Source organism: Xiphophorus maculatus, chromosome 19 (genome assembly GCF_002775205.1).
Source record: "Xiphophorus maculatus strain JP 163 A chromosome 19, X_maculatus-5.0-male, whole genome shotgun sequence".
In the NCBI taxonomy this organism is placed as follows: Eukaryota; Metazoa; Chordata; class Actinopteri; order Cyprinodontiformes; family Poeciliidae; genus Xiphophorus; species Xiphophorus maculatus.
Genome location: NC_036461.1, coordinates 7,397,593 through 7,416,200, shown reverse-complemented (window position 1 = coordinate 7,416,200; position 18,608 = coordinate 7,397,593). Strand labels below are relative to the sequence as shown.

Here is an 18,608-nt window from a genome sequence, read left to right as displayed (position 1 = left end):
CCTGAAGTGGGAGCGCACACTTGTTTGTGTCATGAGACTTCTGCTAACTTGCTCTAAATAAATCAGTGATTAGCATTTTTCCCTTTAAACGGAATAATTCCAACTTTGATATCTGTAATTGTGCTTAAGGGCTTCTGCGCTCCTCCGCTGGCCCTCAAACGCTCTCTGCTCTGTGCAGAGATGATCACAGCTGCTTTTTATTCACTTCACACTCATTCACAGCCCCTTTGCTGCTTCTACAGGAGTTGAGGTAAAGTTAGCCAGGTGCTGTAAAAATGTGAACATCATAGAGCAGGAGTTGCTGAAAATGGTTGGTTTAAAGTTGATTTGGAAAATAGGTTGAGTACATAAAAATCAACGTTCAGAGTCAGTTTAAGAGAATAACACATGGTGTTCCACAAGGTTTAATACTGGGAGCCAAACTTTTGAAGTTATTTGAGCTAGATTTAGTGATGTTTGGGCAGTTATAAAAGCGTTTAATATTAACTTGACAAGTGTTGGTGAGATGCTGCTAATTAAATGCAAATGTTAAATGATTATAAGAATAAACGCCTCAATGAAAGCAGAAATTTAGGTAATGTGTTAGATGTTGAAGCTGCTCATTGTGTAATAGGCCATTTCTGACTTGATGTTTGTTCTCTCTGGAAGGCAAAATATTACTCAAAAGTGGAAAAACCCTGAGACAACTGCCTGTCATTGTAGGATTGAATGTTCCCCAAAAATCAAATTGGGGAATACTCAGAGAAATTACAAGCATCTTACACCCCGTCTCAGACTCCACAGGGTTCAGTTAGCATAATGCTAAAGTTGATGATGGAACAGGAAGACTGAACTATGTTTTTGTTACAAAGGACTGGCGGAGAAACCATTTTCTCCTGAAATATAGTATGGCAGCGTGATTTATGTTTGCAAAGGTTCAAATGAAGCACAAAGTATCGGGGCGCTGATGGCACAGGCTTGAGCTTTAGTCAAGCCTTGCAGTCATTGAGCCAACCATGAACTTTGCTGGATACTGACATGATCTAGAGTCAAATATGAAGTAATGCGTCCCTACAGATGAAGCTTGTCCCCAACTGAACCATCATCCCAAACCCAGCAGTAAATATACAATAGGATGGCTCAATAAGAAAATAAAAACTGTTTCAATGGTCCAGACTTATGATAAAGGCTATGCAGAAATAACTGAATTAAATGTCAGTTAAAGTATAGCAATGCTTCATGGGCCCAAAATCCTCTACAACAAAATAAGGGCCTTGTAAAGTCAAGGAGAAGACAACTGAGACTTTAACATGTTGGGTGATCATGAGTTGGACATGGTGTTCACATATTGCTTGATTCAATTTAAGAAGTTTTCTGAAGGTAATCAGAGTCTCAGTTATTAATGTGGTGTACATAGAGACACTCCAGCTGAATCAGAGGAACTCAGTGTTTGCTTATGGCAGCAGATCACCAACAGAGGGTGGTGTTGCACCGCTGGTCGGAGCTCCGAGGGTCATCATTCGGAAGCTCATCACTTCACCTCCAGCCTTTTCTTTTCTGCTTTTCATCACTGGAGACAGGATCAGAGAAGCGAATCGTCCCTTTAATGGACGAAGCTGACATTAAGACTTGATGGCTGCTGTTAAGAAGGACGCCTTCTTACAGAATGTGTCGCTTTTAAAATTTATTTTAAGTTTCAATCTACATTAAATTATTATGAATTATATTTTAGTGTGATTTTATGTGTTTAATATTTTAGCAGAAAAATACACTTTAATCACTTATTTTTTATATCAGTTTCTTTATGAAAAGAAAGCGAACACATATAAAGGATGTTTATTAGGCTATTGTTCAGATGGATGTCTTTGTAATAAACAAAGAGCTCCTGATTGGCTGAAAAAGTGGAAGAAGAAGAAAGAGTGAAGGCACACATCAAACATTCCTCTCACAGCTCAGATCCTCTTAAAGTGCACATTTGTTTCTCCCCGCATCAAGTTTAATCTGCCAGCCTGCATCTCCACTCGTAAACATCAATATTAGCAGTTTAGCGGTGAACAGTTGCCGGCAAAGTGATCTTAAAACTCCAAAGGACACCTCCACGTCCCTCTAATTAAAATTTAACCGCGCCAAACGATGCGATGGAGTAAAAAAAAAAAACGAAGTGAAGGAAGGAATTATTTAGAATTAACATAAAAACAAACACGCACATACATATATATGCAAATGAAGGGACGGATGGAAGCAGGACGCCATAACTCACACTGATGGCCTTTAAGTGAGAAATCACCTCTGGAAAAACGTCCAGTAAGGAAGCGGAATGATGCACCTGTCGCCCATCTGACTAATGAGCCAATCAGGTTGCAAGGACAAGAAGCCCATGATGCTGATGCTGATGCTGGCCGCAGTGAAGAAAGCCTCATTCTCTTCTCCAAAAAGTTGATTGCAATTTGATTTTTAAATCGCAGAGAAGACAGATGTATTAATTCAATTTAATTGCTGAAAGAAGTTGAATGTTTTAAGTCTACTCTGTGGCCTGATGATGGGAAGACAGGGGCTGCAGGGATTCTTCCACACGTTAAAATGGCTGATCTGCAGGATACACCTGCAATCTCCCCAACTAAGTACGGAAATCTGTAGAAATCAGGACGACAACCGCAGGTTTGGAGGTTGTGATGGATGAGAAGAAACCTCGGGCCTGCTGCAACCTCCACGCTCTTCAGAGAGAAAACTAAAAAAAAAAAAAGGGAGAGGAGCGATTTCATTTCTCTGGTCAGTTTGAGCGACCACGGCTTAAACAAATAATTTAAAAAAAATCCGCTTCCTCTGACACTGGCGCGTTCCCATCAAATGCAAAAAACAACAACAACAAAAAAAACATCCTAAATGTTCCTCTTGCTTTGGCGTCTCCCCTGGAGGGAGGTGTGTGAGGATGGGAGCCAGAGTGAAGGTGGTGCCAGGGAGGAGCGCGGAAATGCAGTTTCCAGCCGCCTTTAAAGCCCTCAGTGCTATCCAAACCCCATTTAAATAAAAAAAGTAAAATTAAATTAATCCAGTTTAACGTGTGAATAACAGGGTCTCACTCTTAAATTCACACCTCTAGATGTTCATTTCTTTCCGAAGCTGATTTGACATTATGAGGTCACAAAGCTGCCACGTTAACGCACATCTCCACCTAAATTATTTTTTTAAACTCTCCGACGCCCATACCTTATCATTACAATCGAATAAACAAGAATTAAATTAGGAAACAGTTTTTGCCCCTTATATTATTAGAATCTGAGTGAGATCAATATTTGCGTGTGATCAGTGTATGTGTGCGTGTAGCAAGGGCCACAACTGAAGAACAAGACATGGCATCTTCATCCCAAATTGATCAGTTGTATAATTGATAAAAGAATTGAGGGTCAGTTCTAATTTTAGTAAAATACTCTACTCGCTTCTAGGGTGAATTTGTTTTACTTCTGTGCACGTGCAACACAAAAAGGTCATTTTTGTAAAGTCCGAATAAATCTAACAATCAGTTGCATTTAAAGCTTTACAGAGAATTTAAACGGCGGATAATTACAAAAAAGAAAAGAAAAAAAGACTGCCCTGCAAACGGAGTGCTCGTGCACAGTGTCCGAGCAGGTGTGCACGCGCTTCGGGTCACTTCTCCAACTGAAAACACCAATCCCGCTTACGCAGCGACGCTTCCGCGGCGCGGAGATGACTTGAGCGACTGTGGCCACTGCTGCCGTGCGCGACACATGCCCGAGTGTGAGTGTGAGTGTGTGAGAGTGTGTGTGAAAGCTACCACTAGTCGCCCCCAGTGCTCTTCAGTCTCCACTCTCCCTTCTCACCGCAGACTGAACGTCACGTCCGCACTTGAACTTGAGTTTTCTCCCACCGTAGAAGCCAGAGAGCCGCACAGAGCCACGCAGAGCCACGCGCGCGCGCCGGGGGGATGCGAGACTCCTCCGCGAGCACAAAGAGAAAAAGAGGGTGACAGACCGTCCTCGGACCAGTGCCGGGCTCTGACTGCAAGAGTTAAAGTCTGAGAGGCCGACGCTGAGTGCAGCGCTGGAGGTGCCCACCACTTGGCGAGAAGAAATCTGGATTCCTGTTTTACACGCGTCAACTGAAGTCCAGCCACCCGCGTCACTCCTCCACACAGGACCGGACAGTGTCCAGTGTCCGGAGAGTGGACACAGAGACGGACAGACCATCAGGAGGTGACCCCGCCGCCTCTCCGCTCCCCTCTTTTTTCCTCCGCGCTCCTTTGAGGGGATGGTGTGAAAGCTACGGAGGAACGAGCCCGGCTGTCCCCCCCTCCCTCCGCGCTCCAAGAAGGGAGGCGCGCAACCACTTTGGCACCGAGCTCCGAGCGAGCGCCCCGGCGCCCAGCGCTGCGCCACGGCCGGTGACCGCAGAGCGCAGCAGCCGCTGCCCACCGAGGACAGATCCGCCGCGCAGGGGCCAGTCCGCGGGCCGCACCAGGGGCCGGTGCGAAGCGGTCAGCTGGGGGTGACCAGTGAATTTTGGGGCCAGTTTGGCCGCGTGCAGGAGCAGCAGCCGCAGGAGGAGAAGAGGGAGAAGGAGGACGAGAGCCGACCTTTCCTGCGCAGCTCTCCGGGCGATGCCAGTGTAAATGCCAGGGCGATGTCCCGACGAAAGCAGGGGAACCCGCAGCACCTGTCCCAGAGAGAAATCACGCGTAAGTTTCCCTGCATCACTTTTCTCACGCTCACATTCCGATGTTGTTTTTGTTTCTTTTTTTCTTGTCTTTTCTGAGTGCATAGAAACAAATAAATAAAATATTCAGATTTGGCACGGAAAGTTTTGTGAAGTGTCCCCTGAGGGATTGTTCTCCCATTTTTCATAATTAATTGGTAGGAATTAGTCAAATTCTTTAAAGCGCTTATCTGATCTGCTCGGTGCAAAATAACACGCTGTCACTGGAGCTCAGAATTTACAGTCCGAACTCAGGAGGGCGAAGAACTGTGCGCAGCTGAAGGAGCCGCGCACGGAGGAGCCGGAGGTCCGTCCCGAGACGAGATCGGTGCTCCGCTCCTGGCTGACTGTGAAGCTGCGATTTATTCAGCAGAGAAATGTGTATTTTAGATTAAGAAAGACAGTTTAATCTGTCAGATTCCTGACATATTTTTCTACACGAAAACACACTTTTGTACAGTTTATTCTTGTTTCATTTCAGAGACTGATTGTTTGTTTTTATTTTATTTAAAAAATAAATCACCAACTTAACTTTTCTAAAAAACTGTTTAAGAAAAATGGCTTCAATTAAACAGACGCCGCTACGTAAATATGGGATTTTTCCCAACACTTTGTTAGTGCCGTTCAGACTGTTATAAAGCTCATTTTCCACCATATGTAACCTGTTCACAACGTTTGGATTATTTGACACCAAATTAAAATGTGCTCCCTTAATAAGTGACAAACACAATTTACAGGTCACAAGTTATCTTCTAAATGAGAAATGATGTATTAAATTTGATTAATTTAGTTTTTCTTCAAAAGAAAAGACAAACATCTCTGACATTTAATCTTGTGTGATATTTGACTCCCTCATATTAATCCTTAGACTCCAAACAGTTTTCATCTGTGAAGCTTTTAGGTTTCTTTTGGCACTTTCTTCTCTCAGACATCTAAGCATGAAGATATTTATTTTGTTTATGGCCTCGGATCACTTTTCGGGCTGATTTGTCCTGGCAGCAGGGGGACAACACGCACTGAATTACCTTAAATGTTTTAACAAACTTTTTTGCACTGGATGTGATTTTAATTCCACAGCCTGGTTGTGCACAAATTCCGCTTTGCTGTAAGGCCAACCTGCATGACCGGAAAAAAGGAATTTTAGTGAATGCTTGATCTTAAACTATTCTCTCTTTCTCTCTCTCTCTCTCTCTCTCTCTCTCTCTCTCTCTCTCTCTCTCTCTCTCTCTCTCTCTCTCTCTCTCTCTCTTTCTCTTTTTAAAGAAAAGTGCCGCAACTTTGCGCAGCAGCTTCCCGGGAGGCCTGCCGAGCGTCACTTGGTGCGCTCTGTAAGTTTATCAGAAAGCTGAAAATGGGGATGTAGGAAGTCAGGTGGAACGAAAGATTACAGGTTAATAAGCGAGCTTCCTGTTTGCGTAGTTGTTCTGTGTGCAGGTCGGTCGGACGCGTCTGAATTATCCGCGTTCAGGCTCTTGTGCATTACCACGTTCTGTAATTTATGTGCAAGCGAAGGTCCTGGATTTACTCTGCTTGACAACTCACATGTGCACACACACAGATGCACATATTTATGTGAGAACTAAGACATGTAAATGTACACACCTCCCCCCAAATCTACATAATTCCTCTTGTGCTGGCATGCGCTAAAATCCATCAGATGTAGGTTTGAATGCGCAGGTTTTTATTCAAAATTTTTTGCAAAACACTCAAAAAATGGCATTTTAAAATCTGAATTCTGCATTAAGAGAGAGTGTGTGGAGATGGTGAAGCTAAACTTTTTAAATGAAGTTTGGTCATGAAGCGCTCAGATGTTTTTTTTTTTAGGGGATGTTCTGTTTATGGAGACTTTTTCCATCTTAAAGTGTGACAGCCTTTTCTTTTTAGATTCAGTAATGAATTGGTCCTGGAACCAACTGGTGAATGAATCTGAGGAATAATATGCATGTTTATCGTCTCCAGTAAATCCAGCTCTGCACATTTTTCACATCAAGCACTTAAAAGAGGAGGAAGGAAAAAAATAAATCAATCCAGAGTGAGAAATCTCCTGATCATGTGCAGAGTTTGTCCCTCAGAGACAATAAGAATCAGAACAGTTTCGGGTTTTGTCTGATTTGATGCACGGTGAATTAAAAAAAGAAAGAAAGAAAGAGAAAGCCCGGCTCTCCTCCAAGGAGGCTGATGGAGTGTGAAGAGGCGCAAACAGGACTAGAGCTTTCATTACGCACGCGCGCGCGCACGTGCTCCGTGTAAATTGCAGTCGCCCACTTGAGATGCATGTTTCCCTTCGGCTTGTCAAATAGCCGTGCACCCCGCTGGGGTTGAAGTCTTTGTTAGAGGCGGAGAGGAGCCTTTAAAATGCCACAAATGAAACTGCTCTCCTGCTCAGCGGATTCTGATAAACGCACCGGTTCAGTTTAGGGTCACTAAAACAGCAGCTGAACGCGTGAGATGTGCGTGCTGATTTACTTAAACCAGAACGTGAAGGGATATTTGTTGTCCTCCCCCCCACACTCCCTCCCCTCTTGATTTTTGTAAACCGGTGCAGTTTCCTATTGCTTTTGTAGCATTTAAATCCTGCATGGAAGTCCACGAATGCGCAAGAGCATGTCTGAACTCATGGCTGCACACACGCTTACACACACGCCTGCATACCAGAGTACTGGCGTGCTCAGCTGAGGTTTACTGTTGTCTGCTTGCACTTCAGCACCTCCTCCTGTTGGTGTTCACTCGGCTTAAGCTAGGGGGAGCTATCAGGCTGGGAGCGCTGCAGCAGTGTGTGTGTGGTGTGGTGTGGCGTGTGTGAGTGTGTGTTTAATCAGATGACATCAGTCCTGGAAGACCACATTCACCTCCTTAACTGTCAGCAACTGCACACTGTGTACTTCTGGGTCTTATTTACAGTGAAAACTTCACAAGGCCTCACTCACTGTGCGTTTAGTGCAAGGATTTAAGCATATTTTCTGGACTTTTTCTTTAGTTTATAACAGAATAATTCTAGTAACAACCCTATGGGATTAGTCTTTCATCTCCACACATTTTTCAGGGTGGGAGTGATTAATTTGGGGTAATTTTATGCTGAACCAAGTGTTTTGTAGTAGACATGGGCTGGCTAGTGGTATCAAAAAAGTATTTAAAAAAAGACATTTAAAACCTGCTAAAATTTTCCACCATAGCGTTCTTGAAAAACGCAGGAGTGACAGGATTTTTTCTTCTGACGTCGTAAAGCACAGTGCTATAAACCTGTGGCTGTGAACTGCCAGTCAGCTGTCTGAAAAATACAGCTTTCTTCATGCTTACAAAAACAACACACTTTGATTTGTGAAAATATTTCTTGTCGCAAAAATGGAGACATTCATGGTGTCATAATGCATCATCCAGCACTGGTTGAGATAATGCTGTTTTTAAACTACTGGATCTTTCTTTTCACTCGAGTCTGTACATGAAAATCAAAATAACTCTAAATGTTACAGATTTTTGTATAACTAAAACGACATGCGTCATTGATTTGACAAACCTAACGACAAAACAGAAAGAAGTAAAAATAAAAATGTCACATTTTGTGGATTAAAATTAGTTTTATTCGAAACAGGGAGGATTTGTCCACAGAATAGGGGAACAAATATCATCCGATTCCCGTTCTTGTCCTGGAATCATTTGCTACTCAACATGAGTACTTTTTCATGTATTTCTTGCTCTGGTTTTGATGGTTGACAGTAGACAGGAAACGACAGAAGAGCGAGAAGGTGATGGTTTGATCCTGAAACACCTGCAAACCGAAAAACACATCGTACACTCTGCACAAACACAGTCAGATTCATCTCCAGTTGCTCTGTCAAAACAAGTTGCAAAGTAAAAATAGTTGATGCACAGCAAGAACAACTTTGTGTCTGCAGAGCTTCTGCATCCAGCTGCAGCTGCATGCGGCAGCAAAATGAGCTTAGAGGAAATTAACTTAAATCAAATTTTGATATCTCAATACCATCCTGCGTGAAAGTGTGTGGTTGTGTGTGATAGTGTGTCGCCTTACTAACATTTTTATCTTAATTTCAGAGCTCGCTGCACACAAAAAACACACACACTGGCTTTTTTTTTTTTGTCAGCTTAAGTTGCTCAGAATAAAAGGAAACATTTTATACCATTTGCTGGTATCTCAAGCTGCAATAGTAGATGGCCACCAAATGAAGCCAAACCACAGGTACGGTAGGCGGCTTGGGCCAAATTTGCAAACAGAATATTTTTAACTCTGCATTTCATCGGAGCTCCGCATCTCTACTGATTTTTAAAAATTCTGCCCATTTCTGTTTTTTTCCCCTCCTTCATCCTATTAGCGCTCTCAGCTGCCTCACATAAACCTTATTAGGTAAATCAGGCTACAGTGTCGCTTCCTCCTCCACGCCATCATTTGCATACAAACTGTCGGCCGTGCCGGCGTGCAAAAAAGAAGAGAAAATACTCAAAACCAAACCTACGGTTTTGTTTTCGTGCAGAGCGTCTCCTCAGACATGGTGAATGTAACGTTACACAGCGATTTATCAGTACAACTAACAAACATCTGAGTAAATTTGATAATTTTTTTGTGGTTTTAAGAGAATCGTTCTGTTCCAGTTGATCAACCCACAGGAAGACAGCTGCCTATTTCACATCTGTCGGTGTTTATCGCATTACTACAATAACTGACATGTCAGATGAAATCGAGTCTGCGGTGTGTTCGCGCGTTGGGTTTGTTCCAGGTCAGCTAACTGGCTTTATTCTCTCTGATGTTTATTAGGAAACACACTCCGTACTGTACATGGCTGATCATTTCAGAGGACAGATGGCTGCAGCCTGCAGGCCACAAACACAATAATGCATGCATGTGTGCATGTGTGTATGCGTGTGTGTGCTTCAGACAAACATGTTATGATGCAGAAGAAGCAGGGTTGTGGGCTGACGGAGCTCTGATGCTGTACACCTGCTCACACACACACACCCCCACCCCCGCACGCTCACACACTCTCACACACTTCCTGCAGCCGTAGAAAACAGATAAGCATGCCTGCATCTGTCTTCAGTCTGTCTACTGATATTCTGAGGATCAAATCTAGAATATATCTCTAATTGAAAGTTGATCAGCTCTGTGTTAAAAAACAGCAGGTCTATCGAGTTTGAGATCTGCAGCTAAATCCTTCGTCCATTAGAAACAGAGGTGATGATGAGGAGTAACATTTATAGTCTGGTTGGACACCACGTCCATGAACTGGAGAATCATGAATCACAGACATGATACGGTTAGAAAAATAAAGTTTTTCTCCTTTGGAGGGTTGTTTATGTCCTCATCTAAGTTTTACTAAGAGAAACTAAATGAATCTTACAGGCATGATGAGGAATCAAACCCAGATTTTTATAGTTCCCCTGAGCCTCCTCTTTTTCATATACCAACAACAAATTTGCAGAGTAAACTGAGAGCTGAATTTGAGACAAAAGTGGGTCGGCTTATATCAACCTGTTGTGATCAAAACGGACATCAATAAGTTTAATAATGCCACTTCAGTAAAAATAAGTGGAAGTGGAAGCCTACTTGATTTGATTTTGTTTTTGGATTGGAAAATGTGTCTGTGGAAATCTTACCATCAGATTTCACAGACAGCTGCTGCGTCTGAAGTCTTTCTGAGTTTATGATCAAATCCTGCTGAGTGCATCAGAGTTTGCAGAGTGGATGAATAGAAAGCAAAGGTCACGATTCAGAGTCAATCATAACCTCCACTGTTTGGATCTGTGGCATTCGGCCTCTTCTTCCTGCTGTTGTCCATTTCTCTATTCTTTCTGTCTCTGTTCTTTGAGGAGAAGACTTAAAGATGTGTCTGTGAAAAAAAAGTTAAACTATTTTTCACAGCTCCTGCTGAAGTTAATCCAGACTGATGTTGACTCGTGTCGCCTGTTTTCTTCTCTTAACTGTAGCGGAAGTTGAGCATCCAGATGGCGCTCTGCTCTCCGACCCGTCGCCCCCCCACCCGCTCGGCCTTCCTGGCCACACTCTGGAGCCCAGTTTGGCCCACACACTGCCGCCCGGCCTCCACGTCGATCACGACCTGCTGACCTGTGGCCAGTGCCAACTCACCTTCCCGCTGGGCGACATCCTCCTTTTCATCGAGCACAAGAAGAAGCAGTGCCAAACACCGCTGCTGCCCAACGGTTGCTACGACAAGTTGAATGACCGAGGAGGAGGAGCAGGAGTAGGAGGGGGTCTGCAAAGCCTTCATCACTACGCCCAGCGGGGGGAGCTGAGGAAGGTGGTGGAGCCGGTGGAGATCGGCATCCAGGTGACACCAGAGGAGGAGGAGGCGGTGGGAGGGAGAGGACGAAGAGAAGGAGTGGAGAGAGGGGAGAAGACGCCCACCAAAGGAATTTGCCCGAAGCAGGAGAGCACTCCAGCAGGTAGGCAGGACAGAGACACACTATTACTTTCAGGAAGCTCACATTTTCTTCGACACACGCATGCAAAAAGAACACCTTTATACAAATAAAATCTGAAAAACAAAGTTCATTTAAGTGAAATTTGTAGAATTTTTTCAAAATCATTTTAGCTTGCAAGTGTATTTTCTCAACATTGCATAACCTTCCCACTATTCTAAACTGGGACTTTTCCTAACTTTTAGAGTTGGAGACAGAGTCCGATAGGTCTGCTTAGACTCAGTTTTTATTTTTTATTAAATCAAACTCTCTAAATGAGCAGTACAATATTGAACAGCACTGATTTTTGTCACATTTTTTCACCTGAAAACCACAGATTTCTATGTATTTAGTCACAATTTTAATTGATAGAACAAACCTAGCATTAAGAAGTATTAGAATACATTGATTTTATACCTTTTTTTGTAAACAAATCATGTATTTATTTCCAACCCATTAAATTCTTTTGAAACCAAAATGCTTTCAAAAACCACCTTATTATTTAATTTACTTCAATCTCCGTATAAATCCAACTTTCCTGGGACCGCCTTGGAGATTTATTGGTAAATAATCAACATCATGGAGACCAAGGAACAAAGCAGATCAGTGATGAAGTCGTGGAGAAGCTTAAAGCAGGGTTAGGTCTTTAAAAAATGTCCCAAGTTTTGAACTTCTCAGAGATCTTTTTGTAGTTCATCAGTAGAAAATGGAAAAAGTAGCGGTAAATCTACAAAAACGTGGTTTTCCACCTAATCAGGGAGGCCTGGCAATGAATGCAATTATAAGGAAAGCAGCCAAAAGGCCCATTGTTTCTTTGGAGGAGCTGAAGCGATCCGCAGCTCAGGAGGGATATTCTATTAACATGATAACTATTAGCCATATTTAACACCAATATTGCTTCAGTGGTAGAATGGTAAAATTGCTGAATTGTTGATAGAAAACCAAAATAATTTCTTACAGCGACTTGCTGACAGGCCATGTAGGAGGCACAGCAAACATGTGAAATCAGGTGCTCTGCTCAGATGAGAAATAGTTTCTGGCATCCAGTTAGAATAATGTGTGTGGCATGCACTACAATTTTCAGATTTTTGTTTGCAGGTAAATTTTGAAAATTGCATCTCATAATAGATATTCTTCCACTGTATAGACTGACAGCAGGGGGGGAAAAAGCTCTGCTGCTTTTGTGCAGAAGATTATGTGGAGAGCATGCAACTGTTTCAAATCAGCTCTGATTTTCAAGTCTTACTGGATGCAACAGAATTTGTTTGCAGAAGCTCCATTATACTAATATACTTTGCATTTGGAAAAGAGGCGTATCTGTACTCAGAAACAGCTGAAAATGTCAGTTTTTGCAAAATGAGATGATAATCAGAAACTGATTGAATTTTGATCTAAATTGCAAACCTAATATTACCACAAGCAAATTAGAATGCAAAATGAGTGGAAGACATGCTGGAACACCTTCACCTTAATCATGAGATCCTTGAGGGTTTAACTGATCTGGAAAACAGCATTTCCAGATTCTGACCTCCAACTCTCAGGTCTGTCTGCTACAAAGAGAGTATTTGGGTTTGCATATCTTTGAGCACACATGTTTTCAGTTTTTGTGGATCAGTCCCGTCGTGTTGCTGCTGCAGAAAGAAAGAGAGAGAAGTTCATTTCATTAGAGAGGGAGGACAACAGAGAGAGGACAGACGCCTTCCACACTTGGAGCTCTAAACCCCCTCAAGGACTCGGCTCGTTGAAACAAACTGTGCAAAAACATGACAGAGAGGCTCACCCCAACTCGCGTGGAGAAATCCAGCCTAAGCCATCTGCTTAAAAAGGTGAAAAGCTCATTAAAATTCAAATAAGCAAAGCCAGGAAAAGAAAGAAAGAGGAAAAACACAGTGGAAGGAGAAGGCAGAGAAGGGGATTAAAAAGAGGCAAGTTTCTTCCATTTTTTTCAGTTATCTCTCAAACCAGTCAATATAATTACTCCACAGGAGAAAGGGTGAATATTCCCAGAGAACTTTGGAAGTCAGAAATCCACAGGAATTCACCAAAATCCAGATTTAGCTAAAAATCACCAACAAACCAGCGGTTAAGCAAGGGTCAGGACTCAGAATGCATTCACATATATCTTAAAGATAAAAGTTTCCAAATGTGTCTGATTAGCTATGCAAGTATGGCCCTGCTTAAATTTTGACCAGTTCAGATTTGTATTCATACCAGCAACAAAACATTTTCTCTAAGTTGACTTTGTATTATTGTGTTTTTTATGATATAAAGCACTTTGAAATGCAGTGCTGCTGAAAGGTGCTATGCAAATAAAATTTGACTGATTGATTGTTTAATAGAGACACCTGCTTTAGATGAAAGCATTTGTCCCTAACCTTAATCAGACTTTTTTTAAGTTTGAAAAAAGTCCTCCAAAGTCATGATATTAGTTGTGTTTATAGATGATGAAGGGTGTTGTTTTATGATTTTTATTAAATAACAAAAGGGAACGCTGTTTGATTCCAAACTGTAGTTATCTGAATCTCAAATGAAAGTAGATATTCTGTGTAGTTTGAGGCCATAGTGGTCAACACAAAACATGTTGCTACATTTTTCTGTTTCCTGTTCTGATTTTAGCCCTCGCTTAGTGTGCTTTTGCAGATTCATGTTACAATTTTCATTTTATTTTATGTTCCTCAGACTCTCCAGCAAAATTTTAATGCAACAAGATTTAAATTGATGTCAAAAGCTGACTTAAAGGCTTGCTTATAAGTGCAAGCTTCATTGACAATTGTCAGCATTGTAAAGATATTTTAGGACATTATTAAGTTGGATCAGGAGATTTGCACAAACGTTTTTTTAAGTGAACAGAAAATACAGACCAACCAGGGAAAGTGTGTATAAGAAAATGTCAAAAATATGTTTGCAAACTGCTGAAAGACGTAATTTTATCACAAGTTTACTTAGTTTGCATAAGTAAACTAATTGTAGACCCATTTCTGTTTGTCTGCTAAGACTGACATATTTCCTCTGTTATATTACAGTTTGCGCTACCTTTTCTGTCCGCATGGTTATAAATAAAAGTAGATACAGTTGCAAACTCTTGTTCAAAGCCACCTGGAGGTAACACCTCAGACTCCGTTTTAAAGATGTCATGAGAAAATGTCAGTCTGTGGTCTGACCTCTGGTGGAAATGGTGTTTGAACCTAAACTTCATTATTATTTCATCAAGCACTAAAGTCTCTGTAAGGCGGAGTTTTACTGCTGTGGACACGACAGAAAAAAAGAAGAAAAAAAACAGCTCCCTAGCTCGGTGCTAATTGAGTTCATGTCATTAGTTTTTCATATTTATGTGCAGAAATATATTTTCCCTTTGCTTCAAATGCTTGCAATATATCCGACTGCAATTCTCCAGTGGAATCAGCCCCACATGCTGGAAACCGTAATTGCACAATATTTCTTTATAACAGAAAGCGTAATAATAATTTTCATATTAAAAGCAAAAACATTAGTGGCTCAATTGGACGTGCACTGCGGCGGCAGCTGTAAACTATATTGCTCCAATAAGATTTTATGTTGCAAAATTACCCTCGGTATTTCACAGTTTCCACATGATGCATACGTCCAAGCTGCACCTTATTAACACAAGCAAAGGACAGAGCGCTTTGTTAATCAACACGGGCTTTAATTTGCAGAAAACGCACGACTTGCAGCCACTGGGGGGGGAAGGGTAGCGACAAGCTGGGAAAGAAGTTTTCTTTCTGACTTAGATGGAGTTTTTCCCTTCACACCTTTTATTACCTGGTGTTGTAGGTGGGGACAGAGATGGAGCAGAGGGAAAACTGATCAGGGCGGTGTAATTGGCACCCTGCAGGTTGATGCAGCAGAAGCAGTCCTCTGTTTTATTTCAAACTTTTAAATTAGAAAAGGTGTTCCTGTTCTGTAACTGATAGCTTGTCTTTAACCGGTTGTGTTAAAGTCAGACATGAGAGAGAAATGTGGAGCATGAAGTGTTCCCCCTCCTGAGCAGTAAAAACATGCTTCTCTATCAGTGTTAGGCTTTCTGTGACCAATTTTAGCACAAGTTATAGTTCACCTTCTAAAAAAAAACTACATCTCAGAATGATTTATGATCCATAAGGCAAGGGTAGATTTATTAGACATTTGATTGAAAAAGATTTAAAGAGATAATTATTGTATGCAATGAAACTCAATTTTTAAACAGTTTAAGAAAAATTGACAAGGTTCAGTAGGTGTAATCTCACGTCTCAGGCAAATTTCCCTCTTGTAGTATTTTTTTTTTCATTTTTATTTATAAATTTAAAAGGTATAATTTTATGTCATTGATAAGCAAAACATATATGTGCATGATTATAAGTTCTTCTAGTTAATTTCTTATCTTCAACATATTGTCAAGCATGTTTAAAATGATATCCTTTTTAAAAACTTTGTTAAATAAAAATGGACCGCTCAGAGCAAGGTGTGCCTTCTATCTTTTTGCGGGAAGATTTATATTTCTTTAACAGCAAAGATGAATCATGTTCAGAAGAAAAAAATCTACTGATATTAATATAAAGTTTACAAAACAAAATGAAACAATGAGATTGAAAAATAATAAACATGTGTGCAAGATATAGTAAGAAGCAATATATAATAACATTCTGGTGCTCACAGGATACATTGTTATTAGTTTGTATGAAAAGTTATGTTAATTTATATTTTATAAATAATATGCCTTTGATAAATATTGTATTTTTTCATTGAATAGATAACAATGGGTAGAAATGGAATGGTTTGTTGTGATTTAAACCATGTAAGGTATTTCAGTTGTAGTGGGGTCATAGTGAATGCTACTTGCATCAACTTTCATCTCAACACTTTGTGAAGAAAGTAGCTGGTTGATGTGATTGGTCATGAAGGTGTGCGGATGTTGAGGAGATCCACAGGATGATGCGAGGCAAATTTAACCTCCTAAACATTTTAAAAATCAATATGACGATAAACAGGAACCCAAAGAAGAGACATTTTTCTTTACCATTTTGGGGCCTTTAAGTTCTCTACTACATACTTCATAGATATTCCTCACATATACCACCAATAGGAGAGCTCTTCAACCCTGAAAGAAAACACAAATAACTACACCGTAGGCACTCTGTAAGTATAATGTAATATGTTACTTTTATAATATAATTGTTTTTACCCGTTGCTACCATACAATTTTTTATGTAGAATAAATAAATAAAAGGTGTAGAAAAAAGAACTGTTGAGAAAACCTAAAAAAATGCAAAATTGCATTGAATAAAATAGAAATGGCCTTTATTGTCCGACTCAGGAGAAATTCATGTATAGCAGCAGCTTAAAAGTTCATGAAGCTGCTAAGACAGGCCGTAAGTAGTCAGAGTCCAGGTATAAAATATTTGACAGACTAATAGCATACAGCAAGTCCTTCTCTGACTCAAGGTTTTGTTGGTCACGAAGCCTCTGAATTAGTCAAAATAAACAATAAAGCAGACAATGACTATTTCTTATCTGCGCTGACAACACAGATAACCAAACATCATTGGAGGCAGTTTGAAAAAACGTATTGCAGCCAATCTGCTGAAGTTTTACTGGCAACAGTCAGGTCAAACACCTTCATAGTCTCAGGTGAGCATTGGCCTGGTTAGCAGGCACCACACAGTGACAGCAGATTAAAATAAAGAAACATGTCAGTTTTCCTTTAAGGTTTGCACACTGTGAGTGCTTCTCACCGAGGAGTGTTTAACAGTACCTGACACGATACTGTGCAGCCCTTAAAGCCCCATCAGCCAGGCTTTAATTCAGACATTTAACCAAGTCCACTTACACACACACACACAGAAGAGCAGCAGAGGGGGGAAGTTCTGACAAACTCCGAGACGATGACACCTTTTTTCAATCTGACGGGTTGTACGTTTGCTGCGTTCACAGCCTTTTTCGCTTCTGTTTGTTGCACTTCATTTATTCTTACACCACCAGCTGTAATTCCAATATTAAAACGCGGCGATGACGAAAACGCTTCAAACGTTCACACACGTTTTTCATAAATAACGACAGAACTCGGTGGTGGGTCGTGAAAATATTTACCATATGCTTATTTGTCTTCCAAATTAAACTGCATAAAGAGCTTCAACCTAGAGTGTGTGTGTGTTTGATGCAGCAGTCTGTACTTTAGAGGCATTATGGAGCCCCACTGCTCTTGTTTTTTTTGTGTGCGTGTATGTGTGTGCGTTGTTTCAATAAAGCTGGGAGGCCTCTCGGATGAAGCGATGGCCTGTTTGAAGTGGTAATTACTTTGGTTTGTATCGCTCTCTCTCTCCCTCTGCAAGTATTGGTTTGCCTCTCTCACCCCAGCCTGGGTGTTTGTATCTTTAGATAGTACAGCCATGATGCATTTTATAGGGTCTGAAAGGTGCATGCACATATCAGGTCAAGGTTTAACCACACAGTTTGTTTAAAAAAGGACTTCCTGTTTGCTCAGATAAGAACTTACAGAAATGTCATCTGGTTCTGGATAACGGGGTTCCTTATTTATTTATTTTTTTATTCTGAAATAGTTTAAGTGGGAATATAGAGCAGCATTCCCTGAAGTCTTCTAGCTCTTTGTAGAGTCTTAAAATGGCAAAACAGCCCTTTATCAATAAAAAGGATTATTGAGAAACCACTGTGCAAAAATTTGTACGACCATATTTTTGTACAGTGTTACCCTATTTACAAGACATGGAAACACCCTTTACCTGGATGTGCAAAGACCAGTAGAAAACTTTGAGGCCAAATCACTTTTTTTCTTCCATTTGAGCCCTTCCGTTACCATCACCGATGGCTAATATTTATAAAATGTCACATTCCCTTTAATCAGGACCAAATGGCATCATGAGCAGATATAAAACAGTTTTCTCTGAGTTTTCAATATATATAACCCTCATAAGCATTCAAGCCCAAAGCCAAGTGTTAGAGATGGACAAACACAAAGAGGAGCAAGTGAAGTAAAGGGACGAATTAGTAGCAGGAAGAGATGTTGAGTCAGTCTGGTGCTAAAATCTTACATTTCCTGTTCAGCTAGTCCAAAGCTGTTTGATCCTAATATAGCCCAAAATTGACTGAATGTAAACCTCGAAAACAAAGGAGGAACATTTCCACTAAAAAATTTAAAAATAACTTCCAGCTAGTTGAAAACCCAGTGTCACTAAATACATAGTTTGTTAAACAAATACTCATAATGGAACAGTAACACTGCTTTTATCCATTAGCCTGTTGATGCTGATCCTGTTATGGTTGTTGTTCCTGACTTGGTCTATAAATCCTGACAGGAAAGAACAGGTCTGGTAGAAAACTTTGGGATCATTGTAAATACTAACATATTCCTATGTGTCGTTCATTCTTCACAACGAAGAGAACCATCAAATATGCTGGAGTCCAATTGTTTGCATGTTCCAGGCACTCAATAAATAACTTTTGTCTCATCAGGTTGGTTCCTCCTTACAAAGAATATC

At 40.9% G+C, this 18,608-nt stretch overlaps 1 protein-coding gene across 1 annotated transcript in view; it reads left to right on the top strand.

Moving 5' to 3' along the window:
* Positions 1-3,842: 3,842 nt before the first annotated feature.
* The window catches only part of bcl11b (B cell CLL/lymphoma 11B), a 41,220-nt gene continuing 26,454 nt past the window's right edge, over positions 3,843-18,608 (top strand). Inside the window, exons 1-2 of the mRNA XM_023352813.1 lie at positions 3,843-4,672; positions 10,627-11,103. Of these exons, the coding sequence (XP_023208581.1) occupies positions 4,618-4,672; positions 10,627-11,103 (532 nt within the window). The 5' untranslated portion in view covers positions 3,843-4,617. The remainder of the gene's footprint in view (positions 4,673-10,626; positions 11,104-18,608) is intronic.